The sequence below is a fragment of the Peromyscus eremicus genome, chromosome 15, assembly GCF_949786415.1.
Source record: "Peromyscus eremicus chromosome 15, PerEre_H2_v1, whole genome shotgun sequence".
In the NCBI taxonomy this organism is placed as follows: domain Eukaryota; kingdom Metazoa; phylum Chordata; class Mammalia; order Rodentia; family Cricetidae; genus Peromyscus; species Peromyscus eremicus.
In genome coordinates, this window is record NC_081431.1 from 40,883,484 (window position 1) to 40,898,008 (window position 14,525).

The 14,525-nt window shown below is 43.8% G+C and overlaps 1 protein-coding gene across 4 annotated transcripts in view; it reads left to right on the plus strand.

Moving 5' to 3' along the window:
- The window catches only part of Rgsl1 (regulator of G protein signaling like 1), a 63,638-nt gene extending 49,392 nt beyond the window's left edge, over nucleotides 1–14,246 (plus strand). For 2 of the 4 annotated variants that reach the window (XM_059280107.1, XM_059280108.1), the window contains exons 17-23: nucleotides 1,129–1,267; nucleotides 1,492–1,616; nucleotides 5,313–5,422; nucleotides 7,291–7,377; nucleotides 9,716–9,788; nucleotides 10,522–10,716; nucleotides 13,965–14,246. In XM_059280107.1, the coding sequence (XP_059136090.1) occupies nucleotides 1,129–1,267; nucleotides 1,492–1,616; nucleotides 5,313–5,422; nucleotides 7,291–7,377; nucleotides 9,716–9,788; nucleotides 10,522–10,636 (649 nt within the window). In that variant the 3' untranslated portion in view covers nucleotides 10,637–10,716; nucleotides 13,965–14,246. Of the gene's footprint in view, nucleotides 1–1,128; nucleotides 1,268–1,491; nucleotides 1,617–5,312; nucleotides 5,423–7,290; nucleotides 7,378–9,715; nucleotides 9,789–10,274; nucleotides 10,450–10,521; nucleotides 10,717–13,964 lie in introns of those variants that run through there. The other 2 variants (XM_059280110.1, XM_059280109.1) reach the window with 2 other exon arrangements.
- Nucleotides 14,247–14,525: the final 279 nt, after the last annotated feature.

The window sequence follows — 14,525 nt, forward strand, 5'->3', positions numbered from 1 at the left end:
AGCTACATTTTGGGGGCAGCAAACAAAGCATTTCACATCTCAGCGTCTGGAACATTTGACTACCTTCACCCAGGGGAAATGTGTAGTGCTAGCTCCTGGACTACGCCCTCTCACCACCAAGGCCCTGGTGCCAGTCCATAGCTGGCCTTGTCTGGCAGGACTCTGGGCTAGATAAGGAGCAAAAGGTCCACTCTCATCATCAGAACCTCCCAGCTGTCTCCAGCCCAAGCTAGCCCCCATCATGGAGGCAAGAGACAGGCTGAACTTTGAAGGATGCGTGAGGTTAATGAGATAACGAGGTTGTTAAGGAGAGAGAGCAGCCAGCCCACAGCTACTTCTGCAGCTGCCCCTGCTATCCCCCCCACCCTTCCTCTCTGCTTCTTTGCTTTCCCTCTGCAAACTGGTCTTTGAAAAGCAGTGGTTCTCAACCCGTGGGTCACGACCGCTTAGGGTCTGCATATCGGATATTCTGCATATCAGATATTTACATTGTGATTCATAACAGTAGCCAATTACAGCTGTGAAGTAACACACAAAAGTAATTTTATGGTTGGGGGTCACCAGAGCACGAGGAACCGAATTAAAGGGTCGCAGTGTTAGAAAGGTTGAGAACCACCATTGCAGAGCAACCGGAGACACGTATAAAAAGCATGAAACCAGTTGTTACTCTCCCCCTGGGAATGTTTTGGTGGCTCCCCGTCACCATGGAGGTGCATTCTAAGCCATTCATTGCCTAAGGTGCTCCACATGAGGGGAATCCACCTGCCTCTGAGTGTTGGCCTCCAGCCAGCAGCAAAGGCCAAACAGCAGAAGAGCCCTGAAGCTCTTGAATTCGTCATCGGTGAGACACACTTCCGGACTAGGAGGGGACCGTGAAATGAAGAAGGGGGTGGAGATGGGGATTGTGGTGAAGAAATGTACTGGACAGAGCACTTGGCATACAACCTGACCTGTGGTCCGTGCTCAGTGTTTGCTAACGGAAGTATTGAGATTGAGTGAATGACGTCACAATCTGGCTCAGAAACAGCCCTGCCCTTTTCTTGCCAGAAATAGGTTTGAGCCAGGCATCCTACCCAGCACTTGCTTTTGTCTTCTCTTGCTGAATGTTTCCATATGCCTCTCTTGTAGATTTAACGACCTGGTGAGTTCAGCTCACGTGCTGCAGATCAACAGAGCGTACAATGAGAATGACATCGTCCTGATGCGCTCTAAACTTAACATTATTCTAAAGCTTTTCCTGGCTTCTGATGTCCCTCCAAAGCTGAGGGTAAGGGGTCTCCAGCTCCACCATGACCCTTTCCCCCATAAAAACCCTAAAACTGAATTGCTGGTTCCTCATAAGTCCTGAGTCAACAAGATGCCCATTGCCTAGCAAATCCACGGGAAACTGCCTTCTGGAGCGATGGCATTTCAGGGGATGTTAGGGGTCAAGAGAAGTCATTTTACTTTCCAAGAGCCTCTAACAGTGACATACTCCCATTCTATGGGTAGGTTAACATCTCTGAGTCTCAGAAGGACATCATCTTTGCTGCCATTACAGAAGGCCACCTAGACCGGACCATCTTCCATGGGGCTATCATATCCATCTTCCCTGTCGTTATGTACTTCTGGAAAAGGTACTTAAATTCTCTTACCCAGTGACTGCCAAGTCAAATAGTTTCCTGTCTTCGTGCATCCCACAGTTTCCAGTTCTGTGAGGAACTAAGATGTCTGCTCTTACCCTACCCACTACATTCTATCCCACACTGAATTAAGGGACAGACAGAAGAAACCCACACCAGAATGCTGGCTCCACACCTCTCTGTGTGCTTTCTTGGATTGGGGGCACAACATATACTTAAGCCCAGACTTCCCCACTAAGCACGAGGTAGACCACAGCTCCTGAGGGACAAAGTCTGTCCAGGCGGAAACTGTTTATAATGAAGAACATCATGGAGGAAGCAGGTCAGAGCAGTTTACCGTTTTATCCAGTTCTCATAATCACCACTTGAGGCACAGTTACTTGGAGAAAAATCCAATATTCAGGTTCATGTGACCTCTCTCATCAAATCCCAGTGACCAATGTAGCAATTAACTCAAAATGGAAACCTGACAAGGAGCCGATGAGGGCCAAAATTCAAAACTAAGATGAACAGAATACCTGCAGACTGTTCATAACAGTGTCCTGGTTCATAACCTGTCCTGCCGAGAGTTGTGCTCAGCATCTGGCCTGAGATGTCTCAGCTGACTGTCAAACTCTGGCCTTCTATCAGAGCCTTCCTCTGCTTCCCGCAGCCTCAATGAAACAGTAGTTCGATAAACTTTTCCTAGAGAAGCTGCCTTAGTTAGGGTTTCTACTGCTGTGAAGAGACACCATGACCACGGAAACTCTTATAAAGAAAACATTTAATTGAGGCTGGCTTACGGTTCAGAGGTTCAGTCCGTTATCGTCAGTGGGAAGCATGGCAGCATGCAGGCAGACATGATATGGGAGAGGTAGCTGAGAATGCTACACCCAGATTGGCAGGCAGCAGGAAGAGAGGGTGACACTGGGCCTGACTTGAGCATCTGAAACCTCAAAGCCCACCCCTGTGACAGTTCCTCCTAAAACTGTGGGAGTAGGCCACACCTACTCCAACAAGGCCACACCTACTCCAACAAGGCCACACCTACTCCAACAAGGCCACACCTACTCCAACAAGGCCACACCTACTCCAACAAGGCCACACCTACTCCAACAAGGCCACACCTACTCCAACAAGGCCACACCTACTCCAACAAGGCCACACCTACTCCAACAAGGCCACACCTATTCCAACAAGGCCACACCTACTCCAACAGGCCACACCTACTCCAACAAGGCCACACCTACTCCAACAAGGCCACACCTACTCCAACAAGGCCACACTTACTCCAACAAGGCCACACCTACTCCAACAAGGCCACACCTACTCCAACAGGCCACACCTACTCCAACAGGCCACACCTACTCCAACAAGGCCACACCTACTCCAACAGGCCACACCTACTCCAACAAGGCCACACCTACTCCAACAAGGCCACACCTCCAATAATGCCGCTCCCTATGAGTCTTTGGCGGCTATTTTCATTCAAACCACCAAAGAAGCCTAATGATGATGCTTATGTCATAGTGTGACTCTGGCTGGTAGGCTTCCCTTTTTCTTAAAAAAAAAAAAAAAAAAAATGTGACCTTGGGGCTGGAGAAATGGCTCAGTAATTAAAAGCACTTAGAAGACCTAAAAGCAGTTCCACATCAGGCAGCTTACAACCACCTACCACACCTCTAGTTCTGGGGGATATAACTCCCTCTTCTGCCTGCTCTGTAAGCATTAATGCATATGGTGCACAGACAGGCAAAGAGGCACACACACATAAATAAAAGTGCAGTTTTTAAATGTACCCTTCAATTAAAATAAAGGTGTAGTTTTCTATGAGATTATGTCTCCTAGCAATATCAGAAGCCACACCCCTAAAGACTAACCAATATGACCGCTCAAACATGGACTGAACAAGGACAACACCAACAGAAATGCTAAAGTGGATGGGGGAAAGCCCATGAGGCCTCCACCCTGCACAAAGAACTCCAGGCAACTAAGGAATGCCTGAGAGCAGGAGAAATACTCTTCTCCAGGGAAGAGCATGTCAACTGGTTATCCAGCACCAAGAGATCAGCCCTGAAAACATACATGCAAGTAATATTATACAGAATGAACAGGTTATATTTAACAATATATGTGTATGTCCATATACATATACACATGCAATCACCACTAATGAAAACAGAGGCCATGAGTTTGGAAGAGAGGACAGAGGGGTATATGGGAGGATTTGGAGGGAGGAAATGGCAGGAAGAAATTACGTAATTGTAGTATCTCAAAAAAATAAATATTAAAAACAAATATTTGGGACTGGAGAGATTGTTCAGTGGTTAAGAGCATTGACTGATCTTTCAGAGGACCTGGGTTCAGTTCTCAGCACCCACATGGCAGTTTACAACTGTCCGTAACTCCAATTCCAGAGGATCTGATGCCCTCTTCTGGCCTTCATGGGTATGGCATGCACATGGTGCACAGACATACATGCAGGCAAAACACCCCTACAAGTAAAATAAAAGTAAAGTATCTAATGAATAAATAAAGTTATAAAGGATGCTTACCAGTTCAATCCCTAAGACAAGTTGTTTTATTCAAAATTGAAAGAAACTCAAAATCTCGGTTTAAGATATGCAATGAACCCTTTTGGATACCATTTGTTATTCAGAACTTAATTCTACTTTTCCTACCCAGGGCTTCATAGAAACTTATCTTGACACTTTTGGAAGGATCAGAGACTTCTAGAAAATGTGTGTGTCTCCTTGTTTAACTCAGTGCTCAGCTTCCCTGCTCCTACTATGTCCTTAGGAAACTTAGACTTGCTTTGTGGAGGTTCTGGGGTTGACTCTTTGCCGGCTTATATACTTACTGATACTTGCACTGTGCACGCTGTGGTGTTGTGTCTCATCACATACGAACACTCAGCGTCATGAGAAGAAGGTGGAGACAAAGCATTGTGGTCCCCAGGTTACACATGAGGAGACTGAGGTTCGGAGTTGCTCAGGAACTAGCCTAACGTCACTTGGAAAGTGATTAGACCAGGATTCTAGCCTTTTGTTCTCTTGCCTCCATAAACGATGCATCTTTGCACATTAGAGCAGAGCAACTGTAGTAACATAGTCTGACCCTTGGGGAGCAGGGAGACGGGAGACGGCAAGGACCATACCCCACCCACCCACCCACCTCAAGCAAAAGGAGCGCAAGTGCAGACAGTTAAACCTAGTCTTATCAACTAAGGAGTCCTGGGAGGAAGGGACCAGAGAGAAAGTGAGGAGTGTTTCAGGAGCATCAGAGAAGGAAGGTTTCTCAAGTGACCGTAAATGCGCAGCTCTGGGGAGGCAGTTATCTTCCAGGGAAGACTGCTGGGATCAGGGAAGGAGCAAGGCTCTCAGGAAATGATGCGTGGAGACCCCACTGGGTTCCCTGATGATGTAGTAAGGGATTAGACAGAGACTGTGCAGTCTGACACTTAGGTGAACACAGCTGACTGCAACCCAGGCCTGGGCACAGTGGCTTCTCCACAGACTCCATCCACAACAGTTCCAGATGGAAGTCTCTCACACAGTGTGCAGGTCAGTCCTTCACTGGGGCCAGGCCTGGACACAGAGAACGTCCTCAGTAGGCAGCAATCCCAGCGTAGCGTTCTCTGTGTCAGACAGCCCACAGTTTGGGAGGACTGGTCCAGCCATTCTGTGTGACCAGAAGCCGTTCTTCCCACAGGTTTTGTAACTGGCGGGCAACACGCTCTTACATCGAGTACATGGGGAAGAAATTTAAGGATGGGAGAACCCCTCCCAAGACTACATACAAGTACCCACCATGGAGCGGAGGTAAGTCCACCTCGGACCCACGGCCCCATCTCTCCAGCTGGAGACATGTGAAGAGAGACCATGGATCCGAAGAGCTAACTCTAAGACCTAACAAAGCACAAAAGGTGGTGGCTAGTGCCGTGGTCAGCATCTGAACTTGGCCCTCTGAGAAACAGGAGGACTCGTGCTAAAGTGTGTCATGCCAGTGATGAGGAGCGCTATCCAGAAAAGACCTAGAAGGGGCTCCCAGGATGCTGCTGGGCACACCTGTTCCGGCCCACTTGCTGAGCACCTGGCAGTGGTGACCTCTTGGGCTGCTGCCCATCCATCTATCACCATGGATACCCTACCATTCAAGACGTATCTATTTTATAGAGCTAGGTGTGAAAACTAGACACATGGTGATGAATGTGCATGTTTTCATGTATACACATATATACACATATACACACAGTTTTATGAACATGTAAGAGAAATGTAGAAATTAAAAGTATTAGTAGGATTATCTCTGGGTGCGATGATTATTAATGAGATATATTTATTATTGATCTATATTTATATAGATACATATGTGTGTATATGTGTACATATACGTGTATATGCCACATGTAAGTGGTGGTTTGAATGAGATTTGGCCCCTATAAGCTCATATTTTTAAGTACTTAGTCCCCCCAGTTGGCGGAATTGTTTGTTTGGGAAGAGCTAGGAGGTGTGGTCTTGTTGGAGGAAGTATGTCACTCACCATTCCCAGTGTGCCTCTGCCTCATGGCTGTAGATTTAGATGTGGGCTCTCCGCTGTTCCTTCACCCTGCTCTCGTAGACTCTGACCCTCCGAAGCCATCAGCTCAATTAAACACTTTGATAGGTCACATTGGGCATGGTGCTTTATCACAGCAACAGAGAAGTAACACACACACACACACACACACACACACACACACACACACACACACACACTGCATTCTACCTCATTAGTCCTCTCACCCTCAGGTAGTATTTTCTTAGTCATTGTGCTGATTAGTTTTGGTTTTGGTTTTGGTTTTTTGGTTTGTTTGTTTTTTCAATTTGACACAAGCCAGAGTCATCAAGGAAGAGAAAACTTCAATTGAGAAAATGCTACTGGACGGCCTGTAGGCAAGTCTGTAGGGCGTTTTCTTCATTAATGATTGGTTCTGAAGGGCCCACTACACTAGGGGAGTGCCACCCCTGGACAAGTGGGCCTGGGAAGTATAAGAAAGTAAGCTAAGCAACCACCAAGGAGCACTCCTCTATGGCCTCTGCTTCAGTTGTTGCCTCCAGGTTCCTGTCTTCATTTCTTGCCCTGACCTCCTTTCACAGTGGACTGTGAGCTGTAAGATGAAATAGACCCTTTTCTCCCCAAGTTGCTTTTGGTCATGGAAACTTTGGCCCCCAGAAATGTAATGTTGGAGCTAAGTCTTGTGCTAAAAGAGAAAAGGAGACCTAGTAGAGGCCTGGTCTGCACGGAGACAAAGAGGGGAGTCCCCCCTCACGGCAAGAACCCACCCAGCTAAGCTGGCAACTCTTGAAAGGAAAAAGTCCAAGGAATTTTCTGCCCCTAAAATGTGCCAACAAGGGGAAGCTTCTGCAAATAGGATTCTAGGGGGCAGCAGGGAATGGAGGCCCAGTTCATTAGACTTCATCAGAGAAAATGCAAGTCACATGAACTGAGAAGTCCTGAGTCCTTCTTCTAGTTCTCAGCCCAGACCCCCATCACAGATACAAAGGCTTGCCGCCTCTCAGTAATGCTCTGTCATTGACATTAGAACCTGTGAGCGTAACAAGAGCTTTACTCGAGAAGATTTGTTTTATTTGGGGGAGGGGGACGGCTAGTGTTATAGAGTTTTAATGTGTTTCTTCTTTCTTCCCAGGTGACCATGCTGTCTTAAGGTTCACCTTGCTCAGAGGTATTGAATGGTTTCGACCTCAACAGGCAGTGACAAATTCAATCCAAAACTGTGAGTGGGAGCTTCACTGATTGCAAAAGTTCCCTGGTCAACTGGAGAGTCTTGTAGTTCAGTCTTGTAGCCGGGAGGTTCCTTGGGTCCCACCCGGCCCCATGGTCCCTCAGATGCTTATAAAATAATCATTCAGATGCTTAATATTAATTACCAATTTCATAGCCTATGGCAGGCTTCTTGCTAACTAGCTCTTATAACTTAACCCATTTCTGTTAATCTATCAGAAGCCAAGGTACTTTCACATCCTGTGATTCCTGGTGGTGCTGGCATCTCCCTTGACCTGCCTTTCTCTTTCCTGTCTCTCTCCTTAGATTTCCTACCTTGATCTAAGCTGCCTTGCAATAGGCCAAAGTAGCTTATTTATTAACCAATGGGAACAACTTATATTCACAGCATACAGAAAGACATCCACCAACATTTCCCTTTTTCTATCTAATCAAAAAGGAAGGTTTTAACTTTAACATAGTAAAATTAAATATAATAGAACAGTTATCAAGTAAGAATTACAGTTACAATATCTAGTCTTTGTATTTGGCAAAATTAAAGAAAATATTCTATCTTATATTTGTAAGTCTAAGGTTTCATATCTAATCTATCTTTTTTCATGACTGAAGAAAACTATAATTATAACTATCTAGTCTTCAACTACATCAAAGACCCCAGAAGGATATAATATTACCTAAGTAAACAGGAAATGCATTGTAAGCAGCTTTCAAAAATCTAGAATGACAGAGACAGCTACCTGGACAATCACCCAAAGTTCCTCTGCAATGTTGGGTTATCCATTTTTAACCTATAGGCCTAGAGTCTCTCAGTCATTTTTCCCTGTAGACTGTCTGGCAAACTCCTCTATGAAGCAGGAATCTGAAGGACCATATTGCCTTATTTTGGCAAATTTAGTGGTGATTTTTCTATTGGTCCTGTATGTCCAGTTTATACAACATATTATCAGCAGTCCAGGCCAGAGCAGTTTCTTGCCCAAATGGCTATTTTTGACAAGAAGAAGATAAACTTTATATGGAGTGTCTTCGATGCCCATCTTCCTCTTTGAAGTAAATCAGTACTGCTAGGAGCAGATGTTCCTCATTGTCCAGAAAGTCTAAGTTTTTAAAACATTTTAAATGCCATATTCTGTAAGTCTTTGAAGTGTTTGAAGATTACCTACCTAATTGAAATATGTCTTTGTATACCTAGAAAACAACTAATATGATTATAAGTTTGATTATCATAGATGATTAACTATTAATCTTATTTTTAATGATACATTACAATTTTAAATGAGTTGCATTAACATGATACCTTAAACAAGAGTAAAAAATACATACGGTATAACAAAATTAACTTTAAATTTGTATCAGTAAACTAAAATCCATAGCAATGTAAATATTTTAAACAAGTTGTTGCTCTTTAAAAGTAGATTCAATAATCTACCCTTTTATCCTACCATATCTATATCCTACATTTCTGTATTATATCCCCCTTTCTTCTTTTAGAAAGAGATTGACTATGACTAATAATAATTTGTAACCAACAATCTAAACAAAGACAAACATCCATAATCCATTTTGGAGGAATGTGGGTATAGTGTTCTAGGCTACTTCCTGCTGATTGGGGGCACTGGTTGTCTTATAGGGACACAAAGAAAATTTTAGGATTATGGTCAAGTCCTGACTAGAGTTTTCTGTGACACTGTATTCTCTGAGACAGTTGCCTTGAAGTTGTTCTGGATGTTGGTTCATCTGGAGACCTCTCAGGGGGTATTGGCTGATCAAACCATATTAGTCTAGAAGCAATTGATAGGTTCTCATCTTCTGTGGAAACAAAAGCAGAACCTCTTTTCCAAAGCAACATATCCTTAGATATATATATATATATATATATATATATGTTTAACTCAGAAGCCTTTACAATCGAATGTCTTTCTGTAGTTAAAAAATCCCAAAGACAATATAATCCAGACTCTGTGTGATTTTCATATTTACGTGGCTTAACTTTTATATTACTTTTACTGACTCTTTAAAGACTTTATTTTTTAAAACTATCTATTTCTTTATATAACTGTATATACTCCTTTTTCTCTCTCTTCCAAGCCTATGTATATTTTTACATACATTGTAAACCATAATCTGTTAAATAAAAATCTTTTCTCAAATGACAAGAAAATAACCTAATCTAGAAATAAATATGAATAAGAAGCCAAAATTTTATCTGATCTATTCACAGCAGTTGATCCCTGGAAGAGTACAGGAGGAGCAGTGGGTGGAGGGGGTCTTTCTTTTGACAGGATGTGGAGTTTGCCATGCATTCTGACTTTCTCCTTTGCATCTGTATTAAGCTTCATCTAGCAACCTGACCCAGCCAAGCCGACGTGCCGTCTCTTCTATGCAGTTGGGTCCTTCTGGCCTGAGGTAGGTATGAGCTAGAAATCCTTGGCCTAGAGATGTTCTGTCTACAAGCACAATGGGTGACAGGATTAACCTTCCCAGAGTCCAACTCCATGTTCTGACACTGTCCTGCATATAGAACCAAGTGAAATTTAGTACATCTGGAGTCCCAGAAGTCAGGGAGGGAGATCTCTGTAGAGGTCTTTGCTCACCTCCCACCAGAACAGGCATTTCAAAGCATTTCAAGTTACAACGCACCAGCACTTGTTTAATTTCAGTTGTTTTATTTGCTGGCTGCTTCTCCTCCTCCTCCTCCTCCTCCTCCTCCTCCTCCTCCTCCTCCTCGTCCTCCTCCTCTCCCCCTCTCTCTCTCTCATATGTGTACATTTTCATGTATACATGCATTTGTATACAGGTGCACATGCACATTTGTGAGTGTGCATGTAGAGGCCAAAAGTCGACACTGGGTATCTTCTACAGTCACTTTCCACCTTATTCTTTTTTTTGCAGTAGTGTCTCTCACTGTACTTGGAGTTCACCCATTCAGCTAAACTAGCTGGTGAGTGAGTGAGTCCAGAGGATCATCCTGTCTCTGTCTCCCCAGCACTGGGATTTCAGGCACACACTATCACACCTGGCTTTTGACATAGATGCTCAGAATCCAAACTTGGGTCTTTATACTTATTCAGCAAGCACTTTGCCAACTGAACCATCTCCCTAGCCTCACCCTGCTCCCCCTTTTTATCTCTTCTTTCAGACCAAAACTGTCCTACATCAAAAAAGAAAAAGTAATCAAGTCAGGTCCAGAACAGAGGCAAATCATTTCTCAGCAGCCTTCAAACACTGACAGATCCCTTTTTGGTCAGAAATGAAATGTCCTGACACCATCTGCAAAGATCAAGTAGGAGAATGAATGGGGCAGCCCAGACACAGCAAGGCCAGACTGAGATGGGTAAGACGTGGACAGAGAGTATAGAGACAGCCCCTGTGCCTTCCCTGAGACTCAAGGGGTAGGAGGCATATGAGTTGATGGGTTAAGTCACATGACCTGGGCCTAAGACATTATTCTTCAGTTCCATACCCTTGTACAAATTCTGGTTCAGTGTAGCTGACAAGTCTCATGATGGATGGATAGATGGATGGGTGGGTGGGTGGATGAATGGATGGAGATGTCACTAGTACCACTGGAAGTGAGGGCCCATTGTTCTCAGCTACACATTTGCATAATAACTCCCCTCCATTGTCTCAGGAGAATCTTGACTTTTAGACAGATGAAGAAGCTGGTGCACTGAGTAGGGAAGTGACTTTCTGAATGAGGCACTTTCCATTCTTTGTTGTATTCTCACCCTGTGGTACACATCGCTGCATCTTCCCATGCATGAAAACAGATGCTCTTCCCTGGGCTGTGTTCACTTAACAGCTAATACAGTTTCATAACATTTTTTTAAACCAAAGCACCTAAGCAATGGCCTCCCTTTTAGAGTAACTAGACTTACTTCATATCTATTGAAAAAAGTCAGGAGTAAAATGATGGGAATTTATAAACAGTCCTTCAACTAGAAGGAACTGAACAGCTAGCTCAATGATTCTATAGATTACAGAAGGGCAGCCCAGACACAGCAAGACCAGACTGAGATGGGTAAGATGTGGACAGAGAGTATGAAAGACAGCTGCTGTGCCTTCCCTGAGGCCGGGGGTGGGGGGCATATGAGTTGGTGGGTTAAGTCACCTGACCTGGGCCTAAGACATTACTCTACAGTTCCATAGCCTTGTACAAATCCTGGCTCAGTGTAGCTGAGAATCCTCATGACAGATGGATGGATGGATGGATGGATGGATTGATGGATGGATGGATGGATGGATGGATGGATGGATGGATGGATGGAGATATTACTGAGTACCACTGGAAGTGAGTCCTTCAACTGGCAGGAACTGGCAGGAACCTAGCTCAATGATCATAGGGATTACACATTACAGAATTACAAAGCTTGCTAGAGAATCCTTTCAAATGCCCACAAATATGTCCTGCACTGATAGCCTTTACCCTAAAATTTTCCAAAGGATGAAACACATTATGATATTACAACAGGGCGTATGACCCCTGGGTCTGAAGCCATCTGGTGAGGCTGGGGTTGAAGCAGGTAGGGAAAAACAATAGGCACACTTGGCCTCAGAAGTGATCAGAGACAGGCAAGGCTCAGGTAGAGCGCCTCAAAGCCCCCAAGATGGCCCATCCAAGGCAAGTATTCAGGACAAGAAAGACTCAGAAAAAAGAAATGAAGCTTCCCTTGCCTTACAGGGCTAAGCTTAAGAACAAGACTTCAATTTATAACAAGAATAATGACAATGAAACAGAACTCTAATTGTTAAAATCAGATGAAGATTAAGATCCCCAGCAATTTCAGCAGCCTGGGGAGTCCAGCTCCCAGAACTGCCACCCAGGGTTACTCAGAGAATGCTTCTCAAAAGCGAGGGCCTTAGAAAAGTTTCTTATCTATAATAATTCACACATGATCTGAGGGCTATTCACTAATTCTCTTGTTCTAATTCTCTCTAATCCTCTAGCTCTGATTCTTTAGTTCCAGTTCTGTAGTTCTAAATCTTTGGTTCCAATTCTCTCTAGCTCCAATTCTCTTTAGTTCCAATTCTATCTCCCCCTGCTTGGATTCTCCACAGTTTATATATATTTTCAACAGCAGTAGTTTTTTAAAAAAAAATAAATAAATAAGCTACAAAGGCTGTATCTGAGGGGAATGAGTAACCATGGCAACGCCCAACTTCAAGGTCCCTTGTGTACAAACTGTGACCTGAAGCCAGGGGCACAGTGCCCAGTGAGACAAGTCACTGAAGGGTTTCACATTGGGAGTGATCATGGTCTGTGCTATCAGCCAGACTTGGCAAGTGAAGAATTGGCATTAGGTTGCTTTGTGTTAATAACCTCGGTTAGACATCTGAGACTCTGACCTTGTGCGTATCTGTAAAAGTTTTTAACTTATGATCCATTTACAGAAACATTGAGTCTAGTTTGAAACTGCTCTGAGGTATCAAATCAGCAAAAGGTATGCAGCTTGTCTTAGACTGGAGAGAAATTGTTGTTTTCCTCTGTTAGTCTGAGTTAAAAGAACAAAGCAGGCCTCTAAGTGTCTTACAGTTCTCGTAGGACAACAGATCTAATTATGAAGCATATTCTAGTATATTTTCTATTTATCAAAATTATACAGCTTAACGAGAAGTCATCTCCCTGACCATCCACGGGTATATGTGTCCATAAGATTGAGATGCAATCATGTAGATTACATATACATATCACATGAAATTACACACTGCAGTGCAGGTATTGGAGAGACACCACAGCTGCTTTTGCACATGTGAAATCACAGGCAGGAGCAACAGTTTCCAGAGTCAGTGGTCCCACAAGCCTTGCCTAGGTAGGATTCTCCTCCATCAGAGACATATTCATCTGGTGGCTTGACATCCGAATTATCAATTGCTATAAGTTGTGTTTGCATCATGGCCTGCAATAGCTCATAACAGACAAGGAATGAAGAAGAGCCTAGTTACTGGAATGGAGGTCCCGGGAAAGAACTTAATCAAAAAAGAGCAAGAGGTCTGATCATGAGACTGAAGAAGGTGTGAGGATACCCATAAGGTGACCAATGGGGATCTAGTAAAATGCCGACTTTGGGGTCACAGGATCGATGCTCTCCAAGTAGATTAAAACACAGCTGAACTCCTACATGTTGGCAGTAGATGAGTCTCACTTAAGGAAAGGAAAGATGGCTTCATTCATTTGAGAGAAAGATCTTTGGGCTCTTCTCTCATTGACCATTAACAGAGGGGTAAACTCCTATAGCTTTGCCTGTAGGCGTGGGCTGTATGATTTGTAGGGCAAAGACCATGTTCTATTTTTCTTTGTATCTCCAGTACCTGACAGAGTGACACATTAATAGTTTCCCCATAAATAGGTACTGAATACACGAGTCAATGAAATGAGCTTACTGATGGGAATGTAGTAGAGAAAAATAAACCAGGAAGTCAAGTTTCTGCTTTTTTCTGACCATAGAGTTTCCTATCAATGATCAGTTCCAGTCGTGATGACCACAGCAAAGAGGAAACAGCAAGAACTGTCTCCTTGGTGGGTACTTTTATAGTCCAATCATTCTTAGTGCTTTGGGAACTTTGATTTTTTTTTTTTTTTAGGAAGTTCACACAACCCACTCAGATTAAGGAGTAACCAAAAGAGACAGAGAGAAGAAAGGCAAGAGAGACCGAAGGATACACCTCCACCTCCAGAGAAGACTTTGCAGGTGTGCGCATTGCGGAGCGACAGGAGGAGTGTGATGATGTGTGTCTCTCGTTTCCTCAACAAGGAGGAGTGGCTTGTGTGTACAGCACCGTGGGGTGCCAGCCCTCACCCTGACACAGTAATCAGGGTTGTTGGTCATTAGCCAGAATAAAGGATACACCCTATTTACTATCTTACATTCTCACTCATATGCTAAAACGAAAGGAGCTGAGCTCATGGAAGTAAGGGATAAGATATCAGTTACCAGAAGCTGGGAAGTCAGGGTGACTCGAGGTGGTGGTTAGCAGAAAGGGTGCAGTTCAATAGAAAGAAAAAAAGGCCCAAAATTCTGTAAGGTAGTATGGTAACTATGGCTGATAACAACATACCTCTAAATAGGAGAAAAGATTTTGAATGTTCCCAACAAAGGAATAGTAAATATCAGGTCATGGGCATGACAATGACCTGATACAGAC